At 55.9% G+C, this 26,153-nt stretch overlaps 3 protein-coding genes across 5 annotated transcripts; 2 read left to right on the forward strand and 1 right to left on the reverse strand.

Moving 5' to 3' along the window:
- Positions 1-17: 17 nt before the first annotated feature.
- Positions 18-1,365, reverse strand: TSSK6 (testis specific serine kinase 6). Its single transcript, XM_015123395.2, has one exon. The coding sequence runs from the start codon at positions 1,224-1,226 to the stop codon at positions 405-407; it is 822 nt and encodes a 273-aa protein (XP_014978881.1). The 5' UTR covers positions 1,227-1,365; the 3' UTR covers positions 18-404.
- Positions 1,366-1,473: 108 nt separating this feature from the next.
- Positions 1,474-15,516, forward strand: NDUFA13 (NADH:ubiquinone oxidoreductase subunit A13). The gene is given in 6 exon segments (XM_002801470.4): positions 1,474-1,830; positions 1,832-2,132; positions 13,486-13,564; positions 14,593-14,664; positions 15,017-15,086; positions 15,325-15,516. Coding segments are annotated over 6 exon segments (684 nt in total). The 5' UTR covers positions 1,474-1,788; the 3' UTR covers positions 15,445-15,516.
- A 720-nt stretch (positions 15,517-16,236) lies between these two features.
- On the forward strand, positions 16,237-25,505 carry YJEFN3 (YjeF N-terminal domain containing 3). 3 transcript variants are annotated; one of them, XM_015123396.3, is made up of 6 exons: positions 16,237-16,317; positions 19,922-20,030; positions 22,201-22,311; positions 22,522-22,635; positions 22,714-22,864; positions 25,245-25,505. In XM_015123396.3, exons 1-6 carry the CDS (start codon positions 16,259-16,261, stop codon positions 25,448-25,450), a joined length of 750 nt encoding a protein of 249 aa, XP_014978882.1. In that variant the 5' UTR covers positions 16,237-16,258; the 3' UTR covers positions 25,451-25,505. The 3 variants fall into 3 exon arrangements, with proteins under 3 accessions (XP_014978882.1, XP_028695921.1, XP_014978883.1); XM_028840088.2 differs by having other exon boundaries at positions 22,234-22,311; XM_015123397.3 differs by lacking the exon at positions 22,201-22,311.
- The last annotated feature ends 648 nt before the right edge of the window (positions 25,506-26,153 follow it).

Here is a 26,153-nt window from a genome sequence, read left to right on the forward strand (position 1 = left end):
CCACCGTTAGAGCCAGGTGCGAGGAACAGCGAGTTTATTGCAGGTTCCAACCGGGAACCCGGCACCCATCGTTGGTTGGGAAGGTACGCCCTCCGCGCAGAGGCTGAGCTTGTTCCGCGCAGGCGCAATGCTTCCTTCCCCTCTGGTCTCGCCTCTTTCGGGGCCTGGTCTGGGAAATCACGGATGCGCATGCGCCTCCACCTCTCGGGATGGCGGAGGACGTGGATTCCGAACAGGGGCAACTGCCGACTTCCCCGTGGGAAGGAAGGGAGGGAAGCGGCAGGGAGAAGGCGCATGCGCAGTAGCACGCGGCAGCTTCGCATGTTCCCGCTAAACTCGCCTCTTGCGCGTGCGCCGCGCTGGCCCAGTGCCCTCGGGGGCAGGAATGGCTGGAACCCCGGGTTCTAGCCAGAGTCCCCGGTGCGCAGCCAGCAGTTGCGCGCTACCTGGCCCGCCGAGGGCCTGGCGGACGGGCTGAACTGCAGCAGCTCGGCGATCAGGGCCTTGCAGCGCTCGGAGAGCTCGAGGCCTTCGGGGTAGAGCACGCCGCGCTTCTGGCGCCGGGGCAGGCCGGCAATGTCCGAGTCGTCGAAGGGCATGCACCCGGTGACCATGACGTAGAGCACGACGCCCATGCTCCACACATCATACTTCTTGGGGTCGTAGGGGATGCCCAGGAGCACCTCGGGTGACGCGTAGGCGGCTGAGCCGCAGTAGGTGGTGCTCAGGTCTGGGTAGCCATGGGCCTGGCGGCCGAACCCGAAGTCGGTGAGCTTGACGCGGCGCTCGTCCGGGCTCAGCAGCACGTTTTCGCACTTGAGGTCGCGGTGCACCAGGTGGTGATCGTGCAGGTAGCGCACGGCGCCGGCGATCTGCGCGAAGAGGTCGCGCGCCTGCACTCCGGGGATGCGCCCGTTGCGCTGCACGGCTTGCAGCAGGTCGGTGGCAGCCGCTTCCATCACGATGTACAGTTTCCCGTTGCACACCTCGATGAACTCGAAGACGTGCACGATGTGCGGGTGTCGCACGCCCCGCAGGATGGACAGCTCTCGCGGCAGGAACTTGTTGACGAAGTCCGGGGGCGCTCGCCGCCGGTCCACCACCTTGATGGCCACGGTACCCTTGTACTTCTTGGATGTGGCCACCTTCACCTTGGAGTAGCTGCCCTCTCCAATTGTGCGGCCCAGCTTATAACCGAGTTCGCTCAGAAGTTTGTCTCCCGACATGGTGGCGCCTGGGGCGCACGGGGAGCAGGAGGCGGCTGCTGTCGGGGGGCGGCCGGACTCCAATCTCGGGTCTAAGCCATGGCGCTTGGCACCTACACCCCCGCACCCCCATGTGCCCACTGCCAGGCATTGGCCGCTGTTGTGCCTTTTATTGCCCCGTAACAATTTTTGCCTTGTGAAGTGACCACGGGCGTCACTCCGCCTTAGGGTGGGGGTCCAGGACCCCGCCCCGGGGCCACCCTAGCCTCCCTGCTTTGTGACTCATAATCACCTTGAATGGTCAGTTTCCGATGAGAGGCCACTAGCAAGGGATACCCACCACCACCAGGGAGCAGCATCCGTTCCGGGGATTGGGGTGAGTCCGAATTCGAGCAGCAGCTGCTCCCCAACATCACGTACCCAGCCCGTGACTACGTGGAGCCCTGGGCTTCCCGTAGAGTCCCTAGACGGAGCGAAAACGGGAAAAGGGGCCTTAACTGGGGCCCCTGGCTCCCTCGGGCGCTCGGAGTTTCTGACTGGCCTGCGCAACACCCCAGAGGCAAGGCGAACGCGAGGGCCTTTAATGCAAGAACCAAGGCAATTCACACCCTGTCTGGGAGAAAGAGGGAATAAAGACTCCTCAGCTACAGCCTGGCAGCGTATTCCGACCCAGGGTCCGCCGCCGGAGCTTTCCTGCGCTGTCGCGTAGTTACACTAGTGTCCGAGGCTTTCCAGGGCTGCGGCGGGCCAACTCGAGTGCTTCCGCCACACTCATCATGGCGGTGGCAGTATGTCACTTCCGCCTGGGACCGGAAGTGTGGAATACTGCTAGCATGGAGATGCCGAAGGTGAAGCAGGACATGCCCCCGCCGGGGGGCTATGGGCCCATCGACTACAAACGAAACTTGCCGCGTCGAGGACTGTCGGGTCAGTATCACTCTGGGCCGGGGTCTCAGAGTGGGTACTCGGGGCTCGGGGGCGGGGTTCCGGGGACACAAGCGGGCCTCAGTTTCCCTGGCGGTGAGACCGGAGGCTGAGCTCGAGAATCCTCCATAGCTTCTGTAATAACGTCAAGTGCTGCAGTTTGTTGAGCGCTTTCCCAGCTCCGCTTCCTTCTCGTAACAGCCCAGGAAATCGGTCCCTCTAATTATTTACATTTTACAGTGGGTTAAACTGAGGCATAGTCTGCGCTCTGGCCCTCAGCCACCCTTGGATTTCTCAGATGGGGAAACTGAGGCCCAAAAGAGGCCACGGCTCCCCAAGGCAAGGCTGAGGCCGCAACCTGGAACTTGGAGGGAATTTACAAGATGTTCTATAAAGTGGTTCCCTGCAGGCAGCCCCCGCCTCCATGGTGTCCCAGGAATCCGTATTCTTAAAGTTTTCAAATTGTTTTCATTTATGTATTTTTTTTTTGAGACGGAGTTTTGGTCTTGTTGCCCAGACCGGAGTGCAATGGCGCCATCTCGGCTCACCGCAACCTCTGCCTCCTGGGTTCAAGCAATTCTCTTGCCTCAGCCTCCCGAGTAGCTGGGATTACAGGCATGTGCCACCACGCCTGGCTAATTTTGTATTTTTAGTAGAGATGGGGTTTCTCCACGTTGGTCAGGGTGGTCTCCAACTCCCAACCTCAGATGATCGGCCCACCTCGGCCTCCCAAAGTGGTAGGATTACAGGCGTGAGCCACCATGCCCGTCGTAAAGTTTTCAAATGTTTTAAGTAACACGTTAAATTTTGTTATGGGGCTCAACACAGAAAAATGAAAAAGACTTGAAAGGCACCCATACTCAGTCCCCAGGGTTAACGGACAAATACAAACTTTTAAACGTAATTTAAGGGTGAATACATACATTCCTTTTTTTTTTTTTTTTTTAAAGACAGGGTATGGTTCTGTTGCCCAGGCTGGAGTGATCTCTTGGCAACCTCTGCCTCCTGGGCTCAAGCCATCTTCCCACCTCAGCCTCCCAAGCAGCTGGGATTATAAGCCTGCGCCCAGCTTTCTGTATTTTCTGTAGAGATGGGGTCTTGCCATCTTGCGCAGGCTGGTCTTGAACTCCTGGGCTCAAGTGATCCACCCACCTCAGCTTTCCAAAGTTTTCATACCTATGGGACTATAGGCATGAGCCACCGGGCTCAGCAGAATGCATGTCTCTTAACAAATTAAACTTTACATTTAAATTACATGTTATGCACATTATGCCTCAATTTTAACACATACAAAAAATGAACATAGTAATTAAAAATGTAATAATTCAGATAGTAGAAAAGTCAATGTGAGGTGAAAAGCCCTCCCCAGCTGCTTCTTGGTTTTTTGTCTTTTTTTGTTTTTGTTTTTTTTATAAGATGGAGTCTCGGTCTGTTGCCCAGGCTGGAGTGCAGTGGCGTGATCTCGGTTCACTGCAAGCTCCGCCTCCCGGGTTCATGCCTCAGCCTCCCAAGTAACTGGGACTACAGGTGCCCGCCACCACGCCTGGCTAATTTTTTGTATTTTTAGTAGAGATGGGGTTTCATCGTGTGAGCCAGGATGGTCTCAATCTCCTGACCTGGTGATCCGCCCGCCTTGGCCTCCCAAAGTGCTGGGATTACAGGCGTGAGCCATGGCTCCCGGCGGTTTTTAATTTTTTATTTCTACTTTTTGTAGAGACAAGGGTGCAGCTATGTTGACCAGGCTGGTCTCAAACTCCTGGGCTCAAGTGATCCTCCAGCCTCAGCCTCCCAAAGTGCTGGAATTACAGGCTTGAGCCACCGTGGCCAGCCTCCTCTTGTTTTTCTTGTATCCAAGAACCGAGATTGGCAGACTTTTTCTTTTTTTTTTTTTTTGAGATGGAGTCTCGCTCTGTCGCCCAGGCTGGAGTGCAGTGGCGCGATCTCGGCTCACTGCAAGCTCCGCCTCCCGGGTTCACGCCATTCTCCTGCCTCAGCCTCCCAAGTAGCTGGTACTATAGGCGCCTGCCGCCACGCCCGGCTAATTTTTTGCATTTTTAGTAGAGACGGGGTTTCACCATGTTAGCCAGGATGGTCTCGATCTCCTGACCTCATGATCCACCCGCCTTGGTCTCCCAAAGTGCTGGGATTACAGGCGTGAGCCACAGCGCCTGGCCAGCAGACTTTTTCTATAAAAGGGACAGATGACAAGTATTCTGGATTTGGCTGGCCAGAAAGTTTCAGTTACTGAGACAACCATTTACAAACGGAAAGTGTTCTTAGCCTGGGGGCTATACAAAAACAGACGGCCTCTGAGCCAGGTGTCTCATGCCTATAATCCCCACACTTTGGGAGGTTGAGGCCAGAGGATGACTTGAGCCCAGGAGTTTGCGACCAGCCGGGGCAACATAGTGAGACCCCCACCTCTACCAAAAATTTAAAAAAAACAAAAATAGGCTTCAGGCTAGATCCGGCCCATTAGTTCTGTCCCAGAACACATTGGAGGAATATAATGCATTCTGGGTTTCCTCATTTTTCTTTTTTCTTTTCTCTTCTTTTTTTATTTTTATTTTTTTGAGACAGTCTCATTCTGTCCCCCAGGCTAGAGTGCAGTGGCCTGATCTTGGCTCACTGCAACCTCCACCTCCTGGGTTCAAGCAATTCTCCTTTCTCAGCCTCCTGAGTAGCTGGGACTACAGTTGGACGCTACTACACCCGACTAATTTTTGTATTTTTAGTAGAAACGGGGTTTCACCATATTGGTCAGGCTGGTCTCGAACTCCTGACCTCAGGTGATCCACCCACCTTGGCCTCCCAAAGTGCTCATTTTGCAGGCATGACCCACCACGCCTGATGTTTTTTGTTTTTTGTTTGTTTGTTTGTTTTGTGTGTTTTTTTTTTAGACCAAGTCTTGCTCTGTTGCTCAGGCTGGAGTGCAGTGGCACGATCTCAGCTCACTGCAACCTCTGCCTCCCAGGTTCAAGCGATTCTCCTCCCTCGGCCTCCCTAGTAGCTGGGATTACAGGTGTACGCCACCACGCCTGGCTACTTTTTTTTTTTTTTTTTTTTTTTTTGAGATGGAGTTTTGCTCTTATTGCCCAGGCTAGAGTGCAGTTGTGCAATCTCGGCTTACCACAGCCTCCGCCTTCTGGGTTTAAGCGATTCTTCTGTCTCAGCCTCCCGAGTAACTGGGATTACAGGCATGTGCCACCATGCCCGGCTAATTTTTTGTATTTTTAGTAGAGATGGGGTTTCTCCATGTTGGTCAGGCTGGCCTCGAACTCCACATCTCAGGTGATCTGCCTGCCTTGGTCTCCTGAAGTGCTGAGATTACAGGTGTGAGCCACTGGGCCTGGCCTAATTTTTTTTTTTTTTTTGTATTTTTAGTAGAGACAGGGTTTCGCCATGTAGGCCAGGCTGGTCTCAAACTCTTGACCTCAGGTGCTCCCCCTGCCTCAGCCCCCCAAAGTGCTGGTATTACAGGCATGAGCCATTGCGCCTGGCTGAGTCTCCTTCTCAGGTGTAACCCTGGCTACCCCACCCCTTCAGGTGTGCAGCACAAGATTTCTTTCCAAATGTGCACCTGTGTGACCTGCAGCCAGACCAGGCCACAGAAAGACCCCAGCCCTGGAGGCTCCCTGAGTTCCCCACTTCCAGCATCTCATTTTTGTATAAATACCCTGGTCCTCTCCCAGTTCACCACAGAGCAGTGACCCCCCTGTGCCAGACACTGCCCTGAATACCACTGCCTGGGGTTGTGTCTCCTCATGGTGTGGACTTTTGTTACAGCACATACACCCCCACCCCAGCCTTTCCCATCAGAGGAGTGAGGAGGATCCCCTGTGCTGGTGTGCTCTTTGTTTATGGCCCTGCTTTCATTGTTGAGTGAGCACATCGTGCCGGGCCCTGTCCCCAAGCCCTCACAGCTGAGCTGAAGAGATGCAACACATCATGCCAGGATTTCTAGTTGTTGGTGAGACCTGGGATAACCTGGGCCCACTTAAGCCAGGATGTGCCAGGAGGACCTCTCTGAGAAGAAGTCTGCTCTGCAGAAAAAGAGCTAGTACGCAGGCCCCTCCTCGTCTCCCTCCTCTGTCCTCCTCCCCTGCCTCTCCTGAGCTATGTTCCACAGTGGCCCTCCCACCAGACCTACCTTCTCTGCTCCTGTCCAAGGCCTGGTGACCCCAAGCCTGGCACCCACTCCCCTCTGTCTGCCTGGGTCAGCCATTCACTCACTGCCAGCATCCCAGGACATGATGGGCTGGCTCAGGCCGCTTTTTGTTACTTATTATTATTTTTTTTGAGACAGAGTCTGTCTCTGTCACCCAGGCTGGAGTGCGGTGGCACGATCTCGGCTCACTGCAAGCTCCGCCTCCTGGGTTTACGCCATTCTCCTGCCTCAGCCTCCCGAGTAGCTGGGACTATAGGTGCCCGCCACTACGCCCGGCTCATTTTTTGTATGTTTTAGTAGAGACGGGTTTTCACCGTGTTAGCCAGGATGGTCTCAATTTCCTGACCTCGTGATCCGCCTGCCTCAGCCTCCCAAAGTGCTGGGATTACAGGCGTGAGCCACAGCGCCCGGCTGGTTCAGTCCCCTTTTAATCCATGTCGCTCCTGAAATGTCTTCCATCCCACCTCCTCCACTATCTCCCACACCCAGTTCTCCTGTCCCCACTCCCTCCTGAGCCTAGCAGGCAGCCCTTTCCTTTTCATCTTGTGTCTTTAATATATTTATTGAGGTTCCCATACTATACCATACAACTCGCCCATTTAAAGTCTGTCCAATGTAATGGCTGGGAGTGGTGGCTCACGCCTGTAATCTCAGCCCTTTGAGGACCTGAGCTCAGGAGTTGGAGACCAACCTGGCCAACATGGCAAAACCCTGTCTCTACTAAAAATACAAAAGTTAGTCGGGCGTGGTGGTGCACACCTGTAATCCCAGCTACTTGGGAGGGTGAGGCAGGAAAATTGCTTGAATCTGGGAGGTGGAGGTTGCAGTGAGCCAAGATCTTGCCTCTGCACTCCAGCCTGGGCAACAGAGCGAGACTTCATCTCAATGATAATAATAATAATAATGAAGTGTGCCCAGTATATTGATTTTTTAGTATATTCACAGAGTTGTGTGGCCATTGCCATGATCAGAATTTAGACCACTTTCATCACCCAAAAGAAACCCTGTCTTCCCTATTAGCAATCATCCCACCCCTGGCAAACACTAATCTGCTTCCTTTCTCTCTGGATTTGCCTGTTCATATCAATGGAGCCATAGACTGTGTGGCCTTTTGTCTCTGGCTAATTAATACCCATTGTGGGCCGGGCGCGGTGGCTCAAGCCTGTAATCCCAGCACTTTGGGAGGCCGAGACGGGCGGATCACGAGGTCAGGAGATCGAGACCATCCTGGCTAACACGGTGAAACCCCGTCTCTATTAAGAAATACAAAAAAAACTAGCCGGGCGAGGTGGCGGGCGCCTGTAGTCCCAGCTACTTGGGAGGCTGAGGCCGGAGAATGGCGTGAACCCGGGAGGCGGAGCTTGCAGTGAGCTGAGATCCGGCCACTGCACTCCAGCCTGGGTGACAGAGCGAGACTCCGTCTCAAAAAAAAAAAAAAAAAAAAAAAAATACCCATTGTGTGGATGCACCAGGTGTTGTGTTTTCATTTGTTTTTTGATGGGCACTTGGGTCGTCTGCCTACTCTTCAGCTGCTGTGAATAATGTGAGTACTGCTGCCATGAGGATTTACGCTGTACAGGTGTTTATATGGCTATAGATTTTCATTTCTCCCATGTGAACTTTCCCTTAAGAGACAAACCACTGGATCTTATGGTAACTTCGTGTTTAACATTTTGAGGAACTGCCGAATTGTTTTCCAAATTGACTACACCATTTTGTGTTTCCACCTGCAATGTATGAGAGTCCCAATTTCTCCACATCTCAACAACACTGATTATTTTCCATTTTATTGATCATAGCCACCGTCCTAGTGCATGTGAAACTGTATTTCATTATGGTGGAGTTTTTTAGAAATTCTTTTTGGGGTTTTTTTGCTCAGTTTTCTGGGCATTGATCATTGATTTGCATTTCACTGCTGGCTGATGATGTCGAACATCTTTTCATGTGTTTTATTATTTTTATTTTTTATTATTTTTTTCAAGAGATGGGGTCTCAATGTTGCCCAGGCTGGTGTCAAACTCCTGGGCTCAAGCTGTCCTCCCGCCTCGGCCTCCAAAGTGCTGAGATTCTAGGAGTGAACCACCACCTTTGCATGTGTTTATTGGCCATTTGTATGTCTGTCTTGGAGAAATGTCTTTTCAAATCCTTTATATATTTTTAATAGGGTTTTTTTTGTTTTGTTTTGTTTTCTACAGGCACCTGCCACCGTGCCTGGCTAATGCCCGGCTTAGTAGGGTTTTTTAAATTATGGAATTATTGAGTTGTAAGAGTATGTGTCTATATGTTGTCTTCTCAGCTAATTGACAGTTTCATTTACAGCACAAAAGTTTTTAATTTCATTGAAGTCTGGGCCGGGCACGGTGGCTCACGCCGGTAATCCCAGCACTTTGGGAGGCTGAGGCAGGCAGATCACTTGAGGTCAGGAGTTTGAGACCAGCCTGGCCAATGTGGCAAAACCCCGTCTCTACTAAAAATACAAAAATTAGCCGGGGGTGGTGGCTCGCGCCTGTAGTCCCAGCTACTTGGGAGGCTGAGGCAGAACAATCATTTGAACCCAGGAGGCAGAGGTTGCAGGGAGCTGAGATCACGCCACTGCACTCCAGCCTGGACAACAGAGTGAGACTCCGTCTCAAAAATATATGTATAATAATAATTTCAGGCCGGGCGCGGTGGCTCAAGCCTGTAATCCCAGCACTTTGGGAGGCCGAGACAGGCGGATCACGAGGTCAGGAGATCGAGACCATCCTGGCTAACACAGTGAAACCCCGTCTCTACTAAAAAAATACAAAAAACTAGCCGGGCGAGGTGGCGGGCGCCTGTAGTCCCAGCTACTCGGGAGGCTGAGGCAGGAGAATGGCGTGAACTCGGGAGGCGGAGCTTGCAGTGAACTGAGATCCGGCCACTGCACTCCAGCCTGGGCGATAGCGCGAGACTCCCTCTCAAAAAAAAAAATAAATAATAATAATAATAATAATTTCAATGAAGTCCAATTTATGTATTTTTCCTTTTGTCACTTGTGCTTCTGGTGTCATGTCTAAGAAACCTAGTTTGAGGCCGGGCGTGGTGGCTCACGCCTGTAATTCCAGCACTTTGGGAGGCCGAGGCGGGCGGATCACAAGGTCAGGAGATCGAGACCACGGTGAAACCCCGTCTCTACTAAAAATACAAAAAATTAGCCAGGCGCGGTGGCAGGTGCCTGTAGTCCCAGCTACTTGGGAGGCTGAGGCAGGAGAATGGCAGGAACCCGGGAGGCGGAGCTTGCAGTGAGCCGAGATCGCGCCACTGCACTCCAGCCAGGGGGACAGAGCAAGACTCTGTCTCAAAAAAAAAAAAAAAAAAAGAAACCTAGTTTGAGGTCACAGAGACTGACTTTTACATTTTCTTCTAAGAGTATATAGTTTTAGCTCTTACGCTTAGTTCTTTGATCCTTTTGAGTTAATTTTTGTGGATGGGATAAGGAAGGAGTGCATCCTCATTCTTTAGCATGTGGCCTTCTGGTTATCCCATTTGTTGAAAAGACTGTTTTCTCCCCCATTGAATTATCTTGGCACCTTTGTCCAAAATCAATTGACCATAAATGTGAGGGTTTATTTCTGGACTCTCAGTTCTGTTCCATTGATGAACATCTCTGTCCTATGCCAGTGCCACACTGTCTTGTACACACAGCTGTGGGATAAGTTTTGAAATAGTATATAGTGTGAGTCTTCCAACTTTGTTCTTTTTCAAAATTGTTTTGGCTATTCTGGTCCCTTGCATTTCCATATGAATTTCCCAACCTGCTTGTCAGTTTCTGCAACAGGAAAAGAAATGGTTGGCATTCTGATGGGGATTGCATTTCGAATCTGTATCAGTTTGGACAGCGTTGCCATCTGCACAGTGCTAAGTGCTCCAATTCTTGAACACAGGATGTGTTTTTATTTATTTTGGTCTTCTCTAAGAATGGCCAAGGCCGGGTGCAGTGGCTCATACTGGTAGTTCCAACACTCTGGGAGGCTGAGATGGGAGGATTGCTTGAGGCCAGGAGTTCAAGACCAGCCTGGGCAACATAGCAAGACCCTGTTTCTATGAAAAAATATATGTTTTTCCTTTTTTCTTTTTTTGTTTTTTGAGACAGAGTTTTCTCTGTCACCTAGGCTGGAGTACAGTGGTGCCATCTCAGCCTACTGCAGCCTTGACTTCCTGGGCTTAAGTGATACTCCCGCCTCAGCTACCAAAGTAGGTGGGACCACAGATATGTGCCACCACATCTAGCTAATTTAAAAATATGTATTTTGGGCCAGGCATGGTGGCTCAAACCTGTAATCCTAGCACTTTGGGAGGCCAAGGCAGGTGGATTACGTGAGGTCGGGAGTTCAAGACCAGCCTGGCCAACATGGTAAAACCCCGTCTCTACTAAAAAATATAAAAATTTAGCTGGGCACGGTGGTGCGCATCTGTAATTCCAGCTGTTCAGGAGGCTGAGGCAGGAGAATCACTTGAACTTGGGAGGCGGAGGTTGCAGAGAGCTGAGATCGCACCACTGCACTCTAGCCTGGGCTACAGAGCGAGACTTTGTCTCAAAAAATAAAATAAAATATGTATTTTGTAAATGTTTCACTATGTTTCACAGGCTAGTCGCAAACTCCTAGTCAAGCAGTCCTCTCGCCTCAGCCTCCCAAAATGCTGGGATTACAAGCGTGAGCTGCCGCACCCAGGCGAAAAAATTTGATCCCACCACTGCACTCCAGCCTGGACAACAGAGAGAGGCCCGGTCTCCAAAACCAAAAAGAAAAAGAATGGTCTGCACACCCTTTTGTGCATGCCCTTCACCATGTTCCCCACCAGACTAGCAGTTCCTGAGATATAGACTCTGAGGCCTGGGGCCTTGACCCCTCTGTGGTCAGTGAGGAGGAAGAGCCCTGCACAGGCTGCATGCAAATACAAGAGGCCCTGCATTGTTTCTGTCATCTCATACATCTCTGTGCTATGCCAGTGCCACACTGTCTTGTACACACAGCTGCGGGATAAGTTTTGGAATTTCTTTCTTTTTTGGAATTTATCTTGCAGATGGACCTGCATTTGAGTGCGCAGGTGTGAGGGTGCAGGTTCTCCCCAAGGGTCCATTTTCTGCACCAGAAGGCTTAGGGCAGCCCAGGTCTGTCCCCTGGGTTCTCTGTAGCCGTTGAAAAGAACGAGATGGCCGGGTGCGGCGGCTCACGCCTGTAATCCCAGCACTTTGGGAGGCCAAGGCTGGCGGATCATGAGGTCAGGAGATCGAGACCATCCTGGCTAACACGGTGAAACCCCTTCTCTACTAAATATACAAAAAATTAGCCGGGCGAGGTGGCGGGCGCCTGTAGTCCCAGCTACTCGGGAGGCTGAGGCAGGAGAATGACGTGAACCCGGGAGGCGGAGGTTGCAGTGAGCCGAGACTGCGCCACTGCACTCCAGCCTGGGCGACAGAGCGAGACTCCATCTCAAAAAAAAAAAAAAAGAAAAAGAAAAAAAAGAAAAGAACAAGATATGCCCAGTACAGTGGCTCACGCCTGTAATCACAGCACTTGGGGAGGCCAAGGCAGATGGATCACGAGAGGTCAGGAGTTCGAGACCAGCCTGGCCAATATGGTGAAACCCCGTCTCTACTAAAAATACAAAAATTAGCCAGGCGTAGTGGCGGGCGCCTGTAGTCCCAGCTATTCAGGAGGCTGAGGCGGAAGAATCGCTTGAACCCAAGAGGCAGAGGTTGCAGTGAGCCAAGATCATGCCACTGCACTCCAGCCTGGGTGACAGAGTGAGACTCCATCTCAAAAATAAATAAATTTTTAAAAAAGAAAAGAACGAGATATTGCCAGCCTAGGCAACATAGCGAGACCCCATCTCTAAAAAAATTAGTTAGCTGAACATGGTGGCACACACCTGGGGTCCCAGTTACTCGGGAGGGTACTCCAACTCACTTGAGCCCAGGAGTTGGAGGCCGCATTGAGCCACGATCGCGCCCCTGCACTCCAGCCTGGGTGACAGAGTGAGACCTTGTCTCAAAACTAAAAACCAAAACAAAGAAAACAAAAAAGAACAAGGCAGCTGATGAAACCTCCCATGTGCTGGACAGGAGACTGAGAGCTGGGAGCTGGCCCTGAGCATCCCGGGCCTCTCGAGAGACGTGCCTCTGAGCCCGGACCCAGCACACCCTCATTACCTGTAGCATGGAAATGTCTTACCCCTGACTTAGGCTTCTAACAGGTTAAATAACCAGGTGCAAACTTGAGCCAGTTTCTCACTTGTCTCTGGGTCTAGCAGAGGTAGCTCACAAGCTCCATGCTGGAGCAGAGCTGAAAGCAGAAGTACAGGACAGGCGCAGAGTAGCCCGAGCAGGCGCAGAGTAGCCCGAGCAGGCGTAGAGCAGGGCCCAGTGTCCTGGAGGCGTGGAGATGGCCTTGCCTTCCACCTGCTGGTCGTTTCCTGAGTGTTGACTGGAGCCCGGCCTGCCTGATCTTGTCATTCGTCCCCGCAAGCGTGAAGCCTCTCCAGAGAAGAGACTGGGGCTGGAAGGATCTGGAGGGTGCAGGGTGAGCCTGGGAGCCAGACCCCAGGCAACCCAGGCCTCCCTGAAGACCCCAGTGGGCCCCCAGCCTGTCAGTCAGGATTAGAGCAAGGCCCCACTGGTGCTCAGTAAATATTCATGATAGCCTCTGTCCTCCCTGGGGTGCAGGGCAGGGGGCTTGACCCTGCAGAGCCAAGAGGTAGCACGGCCACCCCTAGGGCCCAGGGGGTGGCTGGGCAGCCCCCACAAGGCACTGCCTGTCCCTGGCAGCTGTGTGCAGCCCCTGCAGGGCAGCACGCGGAACTGTGGCCCAGGTGGCCGGGAGCCACCATGGACACTGTCAGAGTCACCCTCCTACTTGGGGGCCAGCCTGCTGCCCAGGGTCCAAACAGCCTTCTAGAAGATGATGGAGCCGGAACCCCCCAGCAACCACCATCTAGATCTTCAGGCCTCCTGAGGTCGATGCCCAGCGTGTACCTTTCAGAAAACCCCTGGCACGGGGGCAGAGGTGTCACAGTCCAGGCAGCCTCACTCCTGAGAAAAAAAGCTGCCGTTGTCCCTTGACTGCAGAGTGGGCAGCGCCTGGAACAGCCACAACAGCCGCTGGGAGCTGTGGAGGAGGGTGTCTGAGTGGGGGCTGGCCCGCTGAGCAGCGCCTCTCTCCACAGGCTACAGCATGCTGGCCATAGGCATTGGAACCCTGCTGTACGGGCACTGGAGCATAATGAAGTGGAACCGTGAGCGCAGGTAAGGCCCCCGGTGGGCGTTGTCTGAAAGTCGTCCTGGCCAGTTGTCAGGATCCTGTAGCATTCTGCTGTTTCCTGTGCTGGCAAGGGGTGAACTGGCCCCTTGAACTTGGGCGTGCAGTCTCAGGCCCCAAAAAGTGCAGATCCAGCACTTCCATTTCTAGGCTCTGTCCTCCAGATGTCTCCATGCCTGTAATCCCAGCACTTTGGGAGGCCAAGGTTGGAGCATTGCTTGAGCCCAGGAGTTCAAGACCAGCCTGGGGAATAGAGCGAAACCCTGTCCCCCCGCCCCGTCCAAAAAAATGTGTCTAGTGAGGAGGGCTGGGACCCACGGATCCAGGTTAGTGACAGGGTATGAGTGGGGGGCCTGCCTTGGGCCTTCTAAGCAGAATTTTGTCAGAGGTGACCAGGCTCAAACCAGACCACACCAGGCAGTGGCCGCACAGGGCCAGATGAACTAGGGCCAGGCGCCCCCCTCTCCCTGTGTCACAGGCTGGGCGCTGCTTCCCCACACCCCCCTCCACCCGACACAGGCCAGGCAGGGCTGGAAGATGGGGGTCATTGCAGGGAACTTGGAAGCTGCCAGAAAGCAGGGAGAAGAAAGGATTGTGGCCCCGCCTGCCCCAGCCTCACACACTGTGATTATTTCGAGAGACAGGGTACATGGTTTTGTGAGGCCCAGAACCCCGTGATGAAGCCACCCCCTCCTTCATCGCGATCATCAGGCAGAGTTATTTTTAGGATAAAAAAGTTTTTAATTGCAAAGAAAGTAGAAAGCCAGCAGTCTTGTGGGCAGTCACTCGTGCAGCTACCTGCACACGCCCTCCTCTCAGGCTCCTGGTGGGCTCTGCCCACGACCCTCACCCTGCTCGCTGCCTGCCTCCCGCCCCGCCCCCCCCCCAGCTATTCCCCCAGCTCCCCATTCCCTGCCTCTTCCCCCAGCAGCACTCTGACCCCTGAGGCTGGTGCTGCCTATGCTCCCCTGACCCAGCCTGGTCTGACCTGAGTGTGGGTTTCGGGCTTTCACAGGCGCCTACAGATCGAGGACTTCGAGGCCCGCATCGCGCTGATGCCACTGTTCCAGGCAGAAACTGACCGGAGGTAGCACTGCTGGGGCCAAGATCGGGAGGTCACTGGCCTGAAGGCCCCAGGCTGCAGGGCCTGACCTGCATCCCCGAAGGTGGCCAGAATGCCCATGGGGGCCATTGCCATGTGCCGTCAGCTGCATCCTCAGAGAGGCGTGGAGACTTAGTGGAGACCCAAGGGGGTGAACCGGAAGGCTTCCTGGAGGAGGAGGCAGCACTGGGGCTGGGGCAGGAGAAAAGCTAGGAGTTTGCCGGGGGAAAGGGAGACAGGGTCGGAGGGAGGCTTGAAGGGGTGCCACCAGGGGCCCTAGGCAGGGGCCTCTCAGGGCACTGAGGCCCCACCCCCACCATCGGCCCCATCCCCACAGGACCTTGCAGATGCTTCGGGAGAACCTGGAGGAGGAGGCCATCATCATGAAGGACGTGCCCGACTGGAAGGTGGGTCCCCGGCTAGGAGGGCAGGGATGCCAGCCACGGCAGAGACAGGGCCTGGGGTCGGGTAGCTCTCACAGCTTTCTATAGAAACCCCAGGACCAAGGCGGTGGTGGGTGCTGGGTCCCAGGAGGGAAGGCTGTAGCGCCTGGCCATGCATAGGGGCCACTGGTCCTGGGGGATGGGTCCCAGCAGGCTGTATGTGGGTGGCTGTGCCTCTACCCATACCCCACTGTCCCCACAGGTGGGAGAGTCTGTGTTCCACACAACCCGCTGGGTGCCCCCCTTGATCGGGGAGCTGTATGGGCTGCGCACCACGGAGGAGGCTATCCATGCCAACTACGGCTTCATGTGGTATACCTAGGCCCTGTGCCCTCCGGCCACCTGGATCCCTGCCCCTCCCCACTGGGATGGAATAAATGCTCTGCAGACCTGGCCTGCCTGTTTTCCTGGGGACTGGGGGAGAGAAGGAGGAGAGGGCCCAGCTAGGCACCACCAGCTCACATGTAGCATGGGGACGGAACAGATGCGATACAGGGTGGCCTCAAAACACACCTAGGGGCTGCCCCTGGATCCACCACCAGCCTCCTCTCTGCCTCGGATATGCCCGGACTCTCCTGCCTCCCTGTTGAAACCCTGCCTGTCAGCAGCCCGCTCACCCCTCCAGGCTGGGGGCCCCTGGGTCAGCTTTGGGTCAGACCTTCTCCACGGAGGTCTGGGGAATGGGAGGAGCCTTGACCTCCCGGATGCAAGTGATCCTCCCGCTTCAGCCTCCCGCGTCACTGCAATTACAGGCGTGAACCACCATACCCTGTGCGGCCCCGCCAGTTGTAGGCATGGCGAGGGTATTTGGCTGCGGAGGGGCTCCTCGCTCCCTGAGAGGGAAGCTCAGAGACACAGGGATATCTGCAGGGAAACCAAGTTGGGTGAGGCAACCAAGATTGGCCAGGTGACTCTGCTATGGGATCCTGGCAGTTCCGCTCCTGGCACGAAAGGGTTAAGTCCGTCTGAGTCCACCGACCAATGGTGACGCGCAGCGCCTTCGAGGCGCCTCCTGAGTGGCGGGCACGCAGGGTGGGCGGGAGGGAGGAGAATAGCGGGCACCCTCTCCCCCCGGGAGTGTGCTTAAAAGGCGGTGGTGGTGGCGGCAGCGCCCGGTGCCCCGGCTGACCTCGGCCATGAGCAGCGCAGCCGGCCCAGACCCGTCGGAGGCGCCCGAGGAGCGGCGTTTCCTCAGGTCAGCGGGGGAGAGGGACTCTGGAGACGGGCTTGGCTCTCATGGGGCCAGGAGCAGCCAGTAGGACTGGAGGCAGAGGCATAGCTGGGACAGAATGGGGTCCGGGGACTGGAGACGGGCACAGCCAGGATGGAGGTTCAGCGGCAGAGGCATGACCACGGTGGGGAATCGCAGGCAGGGATATGGCAAAGAGGAGCCTGGGAATCCCGGGAATCCGAGACCCGCCTGGTATCTTGCTGGAGACACTGAACTGCGTTGCTGGGGAAACTGCCTCCGGGGGCAACCCCGCCCCTCATGAATGATTCATCAACAGCGCTGGTCACTCCCGCACAGAACCCCAACCGTGACCCAACCCCACTCTCCATCTCTCCCAGGGACCTTGGAGCTGCAGCCCCAACTTCCCGACATGGGAAGAGCTGAGCTGAGCTCAAATGCTACCACCTCCCTTGTCCAGAGGAGGAAACTGAGGCCTGGGGAAGGCAGTCATGGCTAGAGCAGATTTGGAACACACTGGCTGTTTGCCAGAGGTTGGTGAGTTTGGGATCTGAAACTAGCGCCGTAGCTGTGACTCCCACCTCATCCTCCTCAGCCTTTGTGACATGGGACCCCAGGCAAGGCTGTGGACCTCACTGTGAACCAGATGCGTCCAGCAGCTCCTGCCCACTGCCCACCTAGCAGGGCACATGTCCCCTCAGCCAGTGTCCAGACTCAGTCTAGGGAATAGTGTTCTAGGAGCTGGACCCGGGACTTCAACTGGTGTGGGGGGCCTCAAATGCTAAGTGAAGGGAGCGATGGGGCTCTCAGGGGTGGGTAGGAGCGAGAACCTAGTGGAGAACCGGCTGACAAGGCTGGAGACACAGAAGGGCCTCTTAGGCATGGTGAGGAGTTTGGAGCTTGAATGTTCCCAGAGCCCTCGGGAGCCATCAGCAGGTTTGGGATCCTGTGATGCAATCTGGTGTTCAAGTTTTCAAAGCACCCTAGGCTCGTGTTGAGTTTTGGAGGCAGGAGACTGGTGTGTGTGGCCCTGTGGTGGTCTGGTGGGCAGAGGTGTGAGGAGGAGAGAAGCAGGTAGGACTGAGGCAGGGTGAGTGTGGCATGGGCACCCTGGCCTGAGGTTTCACCTCCCAGAGAGCCCCCTCCTGGAAGCATTTGGGGAGTGTCAGGCCCAGTTCCCTTTGGACCCAGGCCACCTCAGGCTTCCTGGGTCTGACAGGGAAATCCTTGGGGCCTTGAAGCTTCTCTCATCTGGAGGCTGAGATTGGGGGGAGCAAAAGGCACCTCTGAACACCCCCAGAATCCCACAACAGCAGAATGGACCTGTCCTGCCTGCCACCCTCCTCCACCAGGCTCCAATTCCCACGAAACTTCCCCCCCCAACCCACAGCTGCTGCTGCGCCCCACCCCCAGGTTCCTAACCTGGACAACCCTCTGCCCACAGAGCCCCCATTATCATTTTAATGACCAGTTAGGCAGGAAGAGAATGTTCCAAGTGGCTTCCAGAGACCAAAGCTTTGGGACAGAAGAAGAGAAATGCATCACCATCCCGCTCTCCACTTCCTCCCCACACCCTCCTGCAGGGGCAGCAGTCAGAGCTGTCACAAGATGGAGGTGGAGGAATGAGCCATGTTCCCAGCCTGCCAGATTCCTCACCCGGAATGCAAACGCACCTTCTCCTATGTGCTTTCCTGGGAGCTGTGCTGGCCTTCCCGGGGAGACTCTTTGTCTGACTTCACCATGAGCTCCTTTTCCCCACCCCGTCCTTCAACTTCATCCTGTGTCAGCTGCAGACAGGCTGAGGTTTGAATTTGGCTCTAGTTACTGGGGTGTCCTGGGTTCACACTGGGTGTGATTTTTCTGCCCTGAGCCTCCATCTCCCCATATGTGTGGACCCCCGGAGTGTCCTCCTTACCATGTTCCTCAGTCTGGCATTTGAGGCCCTGCCTGCCCTGTCCCCTTGATCACTCTGCTTCAGCCTCCCTTCTGCCCCTCAAACATACTAGGCTCCTTCCCACCCGAGGGCCTTGGCTTTTGCTGTTCTTGCCCCTGCATTACCTCCCACGATGTGCCAGGCCGCCTCCTCCAGGAAGCCCTCGCTGACTCCCATCCCATAGCAGTCCTTTCTCCTGCAATCTACCTACCCGGCCTTATCATGCTGCAAAATTGGCCAGAGGGCAGTCATCTCCCATTCAAAGAATTGAAGTAAAGAACCTCAGGATTCATCCCCCCAAACCTCCACCGTCTGTAGGTCTGGCTCTACATCTTTGTTCATGTCCTGTGGCTCTGGAGACACCAAGGGGGAAAGACCCGGTTTCCTGACTTGCTTCCTGCATGACCCTGGGCAAGCCACTCGGCTTCTCTGAATCATTAGTTGTTTTTCCAACTTTTCTAGGCCTGGCTCTTTTTATTGTTTATGTTTGTGTTTTTTATTATTATTTTAGAGACAAGGTCTTGTTCTGTCGCCCAGGCTAGAGCGCAGTGGCGTGATCATAGCTCACTGCAGCCTCCACCTCCCAGCTTCAAGTGATCCTCCTGCCTCAGCCTCCTGGGTCACTGGGATTACAGGTGTCCATCACCACGCCCTGCCTAGCCCCACCAATTGTGTAGGTCACCCCAATATTCAGTTTTGCTCTAAGAGGTGGAGATGGACCCCAATCACTCAGTGAAGTGGATGACAGAGCTTCGCCTCAAGCTAAGTGGCCCCATTTCTCTGGCAACAAATAACCTTTTTTTTTTTTTTTTTTTTTTTGGAGACAGTCTCACTCAGTCGCCTGGGCTAGAGTGCAGTGGCACGATCTCGGCTCACTGCAACCTCCGCCTCCCAGGTTCAAGCGATTCTCCTGCCTCAGCCTCCCGAGTAGCTGGGACTACAGGCGCCCGCCACCACGCCCGGCTAATTTTTGTATTTTTAGTAGAGACAGGGTTTCACCACCTTGGGCTGGAATTCCTGACCTCAAGTGATCCACCTGCCTCATCCTCCTGTAGTGCTGGGATTACAGATGTGAGGCACCGCGCCCGGCCTGACCACAGATAATCTAATTATGTCACTGCCCCTGAAAATCGGTCACCAAAGGGCCTCCTAGCCCCAGGCCCCAAGGCCACCCCGCTGATTGTGCCATCAAACTCTGCAGCCTTAAAAACCCATGGACGCCAGATGCCCCCCGTCCTGTCCGCCCCTTCCAGCGTCCTGAAGCTTGTTCAGTGGCTCCCACTGCCTGAAATCAGCCCATCGCCCCCATCGAAGTCCTTCATGTTCCATTCCCCTTGGTTCCTTCCGCCTTGGGAGCTGGGGACGTCTAGATCCGGTTCCGTGTCCCGCGGTTTGGAGCAGTAGAACCAACGCGCGCGGCCAGCGCATCTTCTGCCACCAGAGGGCGCCCGCGCCTAGGGCTTTGGCTCCCACACCGCAGCCCGCCAGGCCTCGATTCAACCCGCGTGTCGTACTGTGAAACTGAGGGCATCTCCAGCTCAAGGCTGCAGACGCTACTCGGGGGTACAGGTTGGGAGGGTGGCTTTGGGACCGGGTTTAGAAGCTTGGCGGAACATTTCTGGCTCCACCTGAGGCTCTGTGTGTGTCTCTGAGTGTCCCATCCCACTCTGTCCCCAGCACCGCGGAGGCAGCCGCCCTGGAGCGGGAGCTGCTGGAGGATTATCGCTTTGGGCGGCAGCAGCTCGTGGAGCTGTGCGGTCATGCTAGTGCTGTGGCTGTGACCAAGGTACCTGACCCCTGACCCCCAACCCTGACCCCAACCAGGCGGCCAACTCTCTTGAGCTGCATGACTCCAGTGACCAGAGTGGTCCAGCCCTCAAGAACCCCCTTTTTGCTTGGGCCTACTCCAGTCTGATGGGTAAACTGAGGCCCAGAGAGGCTCATGGCTGGTACAGGCCAGACGGGGATCTGAGACCCCTGGTATCAGAGAAGGCCAGAGCAGAGGTTATTGCAGGGACAGTGCCGCGACCCTGGAAGTGCAGACCCCTCCTGCACATGTGGCCTGCCTGCTTCTCCCACCTCCTGGGTCTTGGGCATCAGGGACATCTGCTCCTGCAATCTGAACACCCCTAAACAACCCCATTCTGCAGGTGGGGAAACTGAAGCTCAGGTGGTGAGGGGCCTGCCCTGGGTCACAGGGGGATGGAAGCAGAGCTGCAACCCGGGTGTGTCTGGCTCTGGAGTAAACCCTCACACCTCGAGGGGCCAGGAGGATGACACAAGGGTGATAGCAACAATCATACTATGGAGTGCTTCACCATGCAGCCAGCCGTGCTGGGCCTCAGTTTCCTCCTCTGCAACAGGATAATAAATGGTACTGATGAGTCAGTCCCTAAACGCGAATGCCTCAGAAAACACCCACACAGAAGGCTCTAGCCTGACTGCCTCCTCTTCCTCCCCCTCCATCCTCATCCCCCTCGCCTTTCTCCTCCTTCCTCCTCCTCCTGCCGCCTCCTCTCGCCCTCCTCCTCCTCCTCCTTTCTCTCTCCCTCCTCCTCCCCTTCCACCCCTTTCTCCTCTCCTTTCTCCTTCCTCTCCCTCCTCCTCCCCTCCTGTTCTGCTTCCTCCTTCCCACTTTCCCTACCTACTACCCCTCCTCCTCCTCCTCTCCATTCTCCCCCTCCTCCCTCCTCCTCCTCTTTTTCTTCTTATTGCCACGGTATGCTTTTTAAAAACTCAGGGTTTTTCTTCATGTAGACTTAAATGTTTGTATTTCCAAATGAAATAGATCCCAGGTGAGGCGCCCAAAGAAGGAAAATCAAAATCCCAGAAAGAAACCCAGGTAGTCACCGCTCCCCCGGCGCTCAGTGGCCAGCCGTCGGGTTTTTGCACTGAAAGCCCCTTGTCTGTCCAGGAGCCCCTCAGTCCCAGTCTTGGGTCTTGGGCTGTGGGCCTGGCGTGACTGGGGTCACAGGCATGTTCATGGCAGGTCAGGACTGTGCTAAGCCCTGGGGGAGGAGACTTGAACGGGGAATAATCTGCCGTCTGTGTTGGAGCTTAAAGGACAGCCGGGCTCAGGAGACACCCAGTGTGCCTGTCAGCCGGTGGCACTGTCATCGCATTTGATAAAGGCCAAACTGAGGCTGGGAGAGGAGAAGGGGCTGGGGCCACGCAGAGTCAGGGCGGGGCTGGGGCTGAAATGCCTGTGTTAGAGATGCATGCGTGCCACAGAGACAACCGGAGACGTGGAGCCCCAGAGATGGAGACAGAGACACAGAGACAGGGAGACTTGTTGGTGAGAGATACAGAGAGAAGGATAGCCAGACAGAGACAGAGTCTGAGAGATACAGAGAGACACAGAGACGGCCAGAGACAGATGGAGAGAGACAGAGACAGACAGAGACACAGAGAGTCTGAGAGATACAGAAACAGCCAGACAGGTGGGGAGAGAGACATGAAGAGAGCCAGAGACATACAGGGAGACACAGACACGGAGAGTCTGAGAGATACACAGAGACACAGAAACAGCCAGAGAGAGACAGGCCCCAGGGCATCATGGGTAAGGCTGGGCTCCCCTACTCTGGGGCCTCCGGGAGGGGCTGAGGTCTGGAAACATGGGCGGGGGCAGGCCCGCGGTGAGAAAGGTGGAAGAATGTCTGCAGCTCAGGCGGAGAATAAACAAACCACACTCCCGGTGACGGGCAGTGGCCGGACGCACGTTTTTCCTGCACCGACCTGGCAGAGCCTGAGACCAACCGGGCGTCTGCATCTCCGACGGGGAAACTGAGGCCCCAAGAGGCCCAGCCCCTTATCCAGAACACCTCACCTCCTATCCTATCCCACTGCCTCCAGGCCCAAGCCCCATCCCTTCCTCTACTCTGGGCCTCAGTTTCCCCTCCAGGCAAGGAGGAATCTGGACTGTGCCTGTGCCTTTGCTGTGCCCCCCCCTCCACCAGGCGTTCCCGTTGCCCGCTCTCTCCCGGAAGCAGAGGACGGTGCTGGTCGTGTGTGGCCCGGAACAGAACGGGGCAGTGGGGCTGGTCTGTGCCCGTCACCTGCGGGTGTTTGTAAGTAGCCAGGACCCCTTCGACCTCCCAGAGTCCCTGCCCCCGCAGAAATCACTGCCTTCTTTTGATAGCGTCCCAGCGGGACATCGACGCAGGGCCAGGTTGTAGAATATGCCCAGGGCTTGTCCCAGGTAGGGTCTGGTGCTGGTGACCAGGTCAGGGAAGCCTGGGAGGGCCTCCAGCCCGGACTCCCTCTTCCTCCACCCCCAGGAGTACGAACCCACCATCTTCTACCCCATGCGCTCGCTGGACCTGCTGCATCGGGACCTGACCACCCAGTGTGAGAAGATGGACATCCCCTTCCTAAGCTACCTGCCCACTGAGGTCAGCGCTGGGTGGCAAGTGAGGGGGACATGGTGTGCCGTGGCCCCGAGCCGCCCTGACCCTGCCTGCCATCCCCAGGTGCAGCTCATTAACGAAGCCTACGGGCTGGTGGTGGACGCCGTGCTGGGCCCCGGCGTGGAGCCGGGCGAGGTCGGGGGCCCCTGCACTCGCGCGCTGGCCACGCTCAAGCTGCTGTCTATCCCCCTCGTGAGCCTGGACATCCCCTCAGGCATGCCGGGCAGAGGGGGGCACAATGGGGCTTGGAGGGCTTGGGTGGAGTCCCCCGTGCCCCAGCTCCTGGCGGACCCTGCCTGTCTGAACCTGTCTCCCCAGCTTGGATGGACCCACACTTGGCTGAGGCTAAGGGTCACACCCATCCCTCAGATGGGGAAGATCGAGGCTGCCACCCCAGGTGACCCCAGGTCTCCTCCTTCCCCCACCCCAGTGCCCAGCCCACATGCCCTCTGCCCACCCCTGGCCCAGTCTCCTGGGCAGACGTGAGCTCACTCGGCAAAGGCCGCGCCCGCCCTGGCCGCCGCCCCACGCCTGTTGGAACCATTAGGCGACAGGCAGACGGAACAAACAGCCGCTGGCCAGCCGGACCCTCCGTGGGGGTGGCTGGACTCCGGGGGATGTCCCCTGGCTCTCGGGATCCCAGGGACATCCCAGCAGGGTGCCGCAGAGCAGGGGCACCAAGGGAGGAGGTGTGCTGTCTGATCTGAGCGGCAAGGCTGCAGGCTCAGCCCAGGACAGAGAGGGTGGCTCTGTCAGGTCAGAGGGGATGGTTAGGAATCTCTAGTCTGAGGGTGGTGGCTATGGTCAGAGAAGGATTAAAGTCTGAGGGAGAATCCAGTGGCTTCTGGTGAGTGGCCCCAGAATCAAGTCAGAGATAGGAGAGAAGGCAAGGCTCCTAGGCTGAAAGTGGAGGCTCATTCAAGAGGTGATGGAGGCTGGGCACAGGGCTCAGGCCTGTAATCCTAGCACTTTGGGAGGTCGAGGTGGGCAGGTCACCTGAGGTCAGGAGATCCAGACCAGCCTGGCCAACATGGCGAAACCCAGTCTCTACAAAATATAAACATTTGCTGGGTGTAGTGGTGCACGCCTGTCGTCCTAGCTACTTGGGAGGCTGAGGCAGGAGAATGGCTTGAACCCGGGAGGCAGAGGTTGCAGTGAGCTGAGATCGTGCCACTGCACTCCAGCCTGAGCAACAGAGTGAGACTGTATCTTAAAAACAAACAGGCTGGGCGTGGTGGCTCACTCCTGTAATCCTAACACTGTGGGAGGCCGAGGTGGGCAGATCATAAGTCCAGGAGTTCGAGACCAGCCAGGCCAATATGGTGAAACTCCATCTCTACTAAAAATATAAAAATTACACAGGTGTGGGGGCATGCGCCTGTAGTCCCAGCTACTTGGGAGGCTGAGATGGGAGAATTGCTTGAACCCGGGAGGCGGGGGTTGCAGTGAGCTGAGATCATGCCACTGTACTCCAGCCTGGACAACAGAGTGAGACTCCGTCTCAAAAAAAAAAAAAGAAAAAAAAGAAAGAAAGCCGGGCGCGGTGGCTCAAGCCTGTAATCCCAGCACTTTGGGAGGCCGAGATGGGTGGATCACGAGGTCAGGAGATCGAGACCATCCTGGCTAACCCGGTGAAACCCCGTCTCTACTAAAAAATACAAAAAACTAGCCGGGCAAGGTGGCAGGCGTCCATAATCCCAGCTACTCGGGAGGCTGAGGCAGGAGAATGGCGAGAACCCGGGAGGCGGAGCTTGCCGTGAGCTGAGATCCGGCCACTGCACTCCAGCCTGGGCGACAGAGTGAGACTCTGTCTCAAAAAAATAAATAAATAAATAAATAAATAAAGGTAATGTCTAATCTGCTGGTGAGGGTACCAATCTGGGAGTGAGGGTAGGGACCTTCGGTCAGATGGAGGAGTTTCTAATCAAGTGAGCTCAAGTCAGGTGGGGAAGAGGACATGTCCTGATAGAGGCAAGAACTTGGGGCAAGGAGACAAGTCCGACGTCAGAGGCTTGCCTGAGGCTGGAGGCCAGTTTGTGGTCTGAGTAGAGGACGGATATCTAGTCACGGGTGGAGGCTGGGGTCTGGCTGGGAGGTCTGGGAGGAAAGAGGCTCTAAAGTGGAGAGGCTGCAAGTTGATGCCGAGAGAGTTGTGGGGACAGGTACCAGGGCAGAAGGCAGAGGCACGGTTCTCATGGGAAAGGGCAGCAGGTGGAAATGGTGTCTGAAGACAGAGGCTGGGTCAGATGGAGGAGGGCGATTGAATGGTAGGATGGGAGCAGAAGCAGAAAAGTCTGAGTGCAGAAGCTCTGGTCTGATTTGGAGGGAAACGCCTCCAAAGACTGGGAGAGACTTGTCTGAGGGCGGAGGCAGAGTTCTAGGGGGAGACAAGTCTCACCAGGACCCACGTGTCAGAGAGAAGAGGCTGGGTCTGATGGGGGAGGGGAAGTGGGGGGTGGGGCAGCAGGACTCTGGTCTGAGAGCAGAGGCTCAGTGTTGGAGGGGAGAGGAGGAGAGGCAGGGCCAGGATGGACTCTAGGCTGGGGGCGGGCCACCCTCCCAGTTCCCAATCCCCCCGGACCCTCCTCCCTCAGGCTGGGACGCAGAGACCGGCAGCGATGCGGAGGACGGGCTGCGGCCTGACGTGCTGGTGTCTCTCGCCGCGCCCAAGCGCTGCGCCGGCCGCTTCTCTGGGCGCCACCACTTCGTGGCCGGCAGGTTCGTGCCCGACGACGTGCGCCGCAAGTTCGCCCTGCGCCTGCCAGGATACACGGGCACCGACTGCGTCGCGGCACTGTGACCGCCACCCGCGCCCACACCGCTGGGACCCGCGCCAATAAACAGACCTCCCACCACCACCGCCTCGCCTCCGCCTCCTTTGTGCACCGGCCCGCCGCGGGGGGTGGGCACACTCGAAGAGGGACTTCACGCGATCCCTGGGTGATCCAAGGCGGGGGAGCATGGAGAAGGGCGGTGGAGTGGGACTTCCCGCTGGCCTCCTAGAAAACTTGAGCTAGGGCTGGGGGCGGTGGCCTGTAATCCCAGCACTTTGGGAAGCTGAGGCTGGAGGATCGCTTAAGGACAGGAGTTTGAGACCAGCCTGGGCAACATAGCGAGACCCTGACTCTACAAATTAAAAGAAAACGAAGAAAACTCGAGCCAGAAGAATGGAGGGTAGATTCAGGGTGGGACTCCCAGAATGCCTGGGGTGGCCTAAATCCTATAGGATCGAAGTCAGACGCGAGGGAGGACTTCCAGCCGCCTAAAGCGTGTCCGAGCAGCTTGAGGCTGGATTCCAAGTGGCACTTCCCTCAGGCAGCTGAGGATGCAGCTTGGAGGACGGAGTGGGCTCGGGGAGGGAGTTCCAGCGGACCAGGGGGAACCCAGGCCAGCCTGAGGCGGAGGCACAGACGGACACACCGAGGGGGGCGACCCAGAGGGGTTGCTGGAGCGCTGGTCACCTAGGGCCAGGGGGCGTGGCCTGAATAGGGCGTGGCCTGGGC

The sequence above is a fragment of the Macaca mulatta genome, chromosome 19 (assembly GCF_049350105.2).
Source record: "Macaca mulatta isolate MMU2019108-1 chromosome 19, T2T-MMU8v2.0, whole genome shotgun sequence".
NCBI classification, from domain to species: domain Eukaryota; kingdom Metazoa; phylum Chordata; class Mammalia; order Primates; family Cercopithecidae; genus Macaca; species Macaca mulatta.

What these genes read in the sequence shown, in the direction of transcription:
- TSSK6 (XM_015123395.2), bottom strand. Translation starts at nt 1,226, where the DNA reads ATGTCGGGAGACAAACTTCTGAGCGAACTCGGTTATAAGCTGGGCCGC.
- YJEFN3 (XM_015123396.3), top strand. Translation starts at nt 16,259, where the DNA reads ATGAGCAGCGCAGCCGGCCCAGACCCGTCGGAGGCGCCCGAGGAGCGG. An exon ending in CCCGTCACCTGCGGGTGTTT is followed by an intron (nt 22,312 to 22,521) that starts GTAAGTAGCCAG and finishes CTCCACCCCCAG; the next exon opens with GAGTACGAACCCACCATCTT. An exon ending in GAGCCTGGACATCCCCTCAG is followed by an intron (nt 22,865 to 25,244) that starts GCATGCCGGGCA and finishes CTCCTCCCTCAG; the next exon opens with GCTGGGACGCAGAGACCGGC.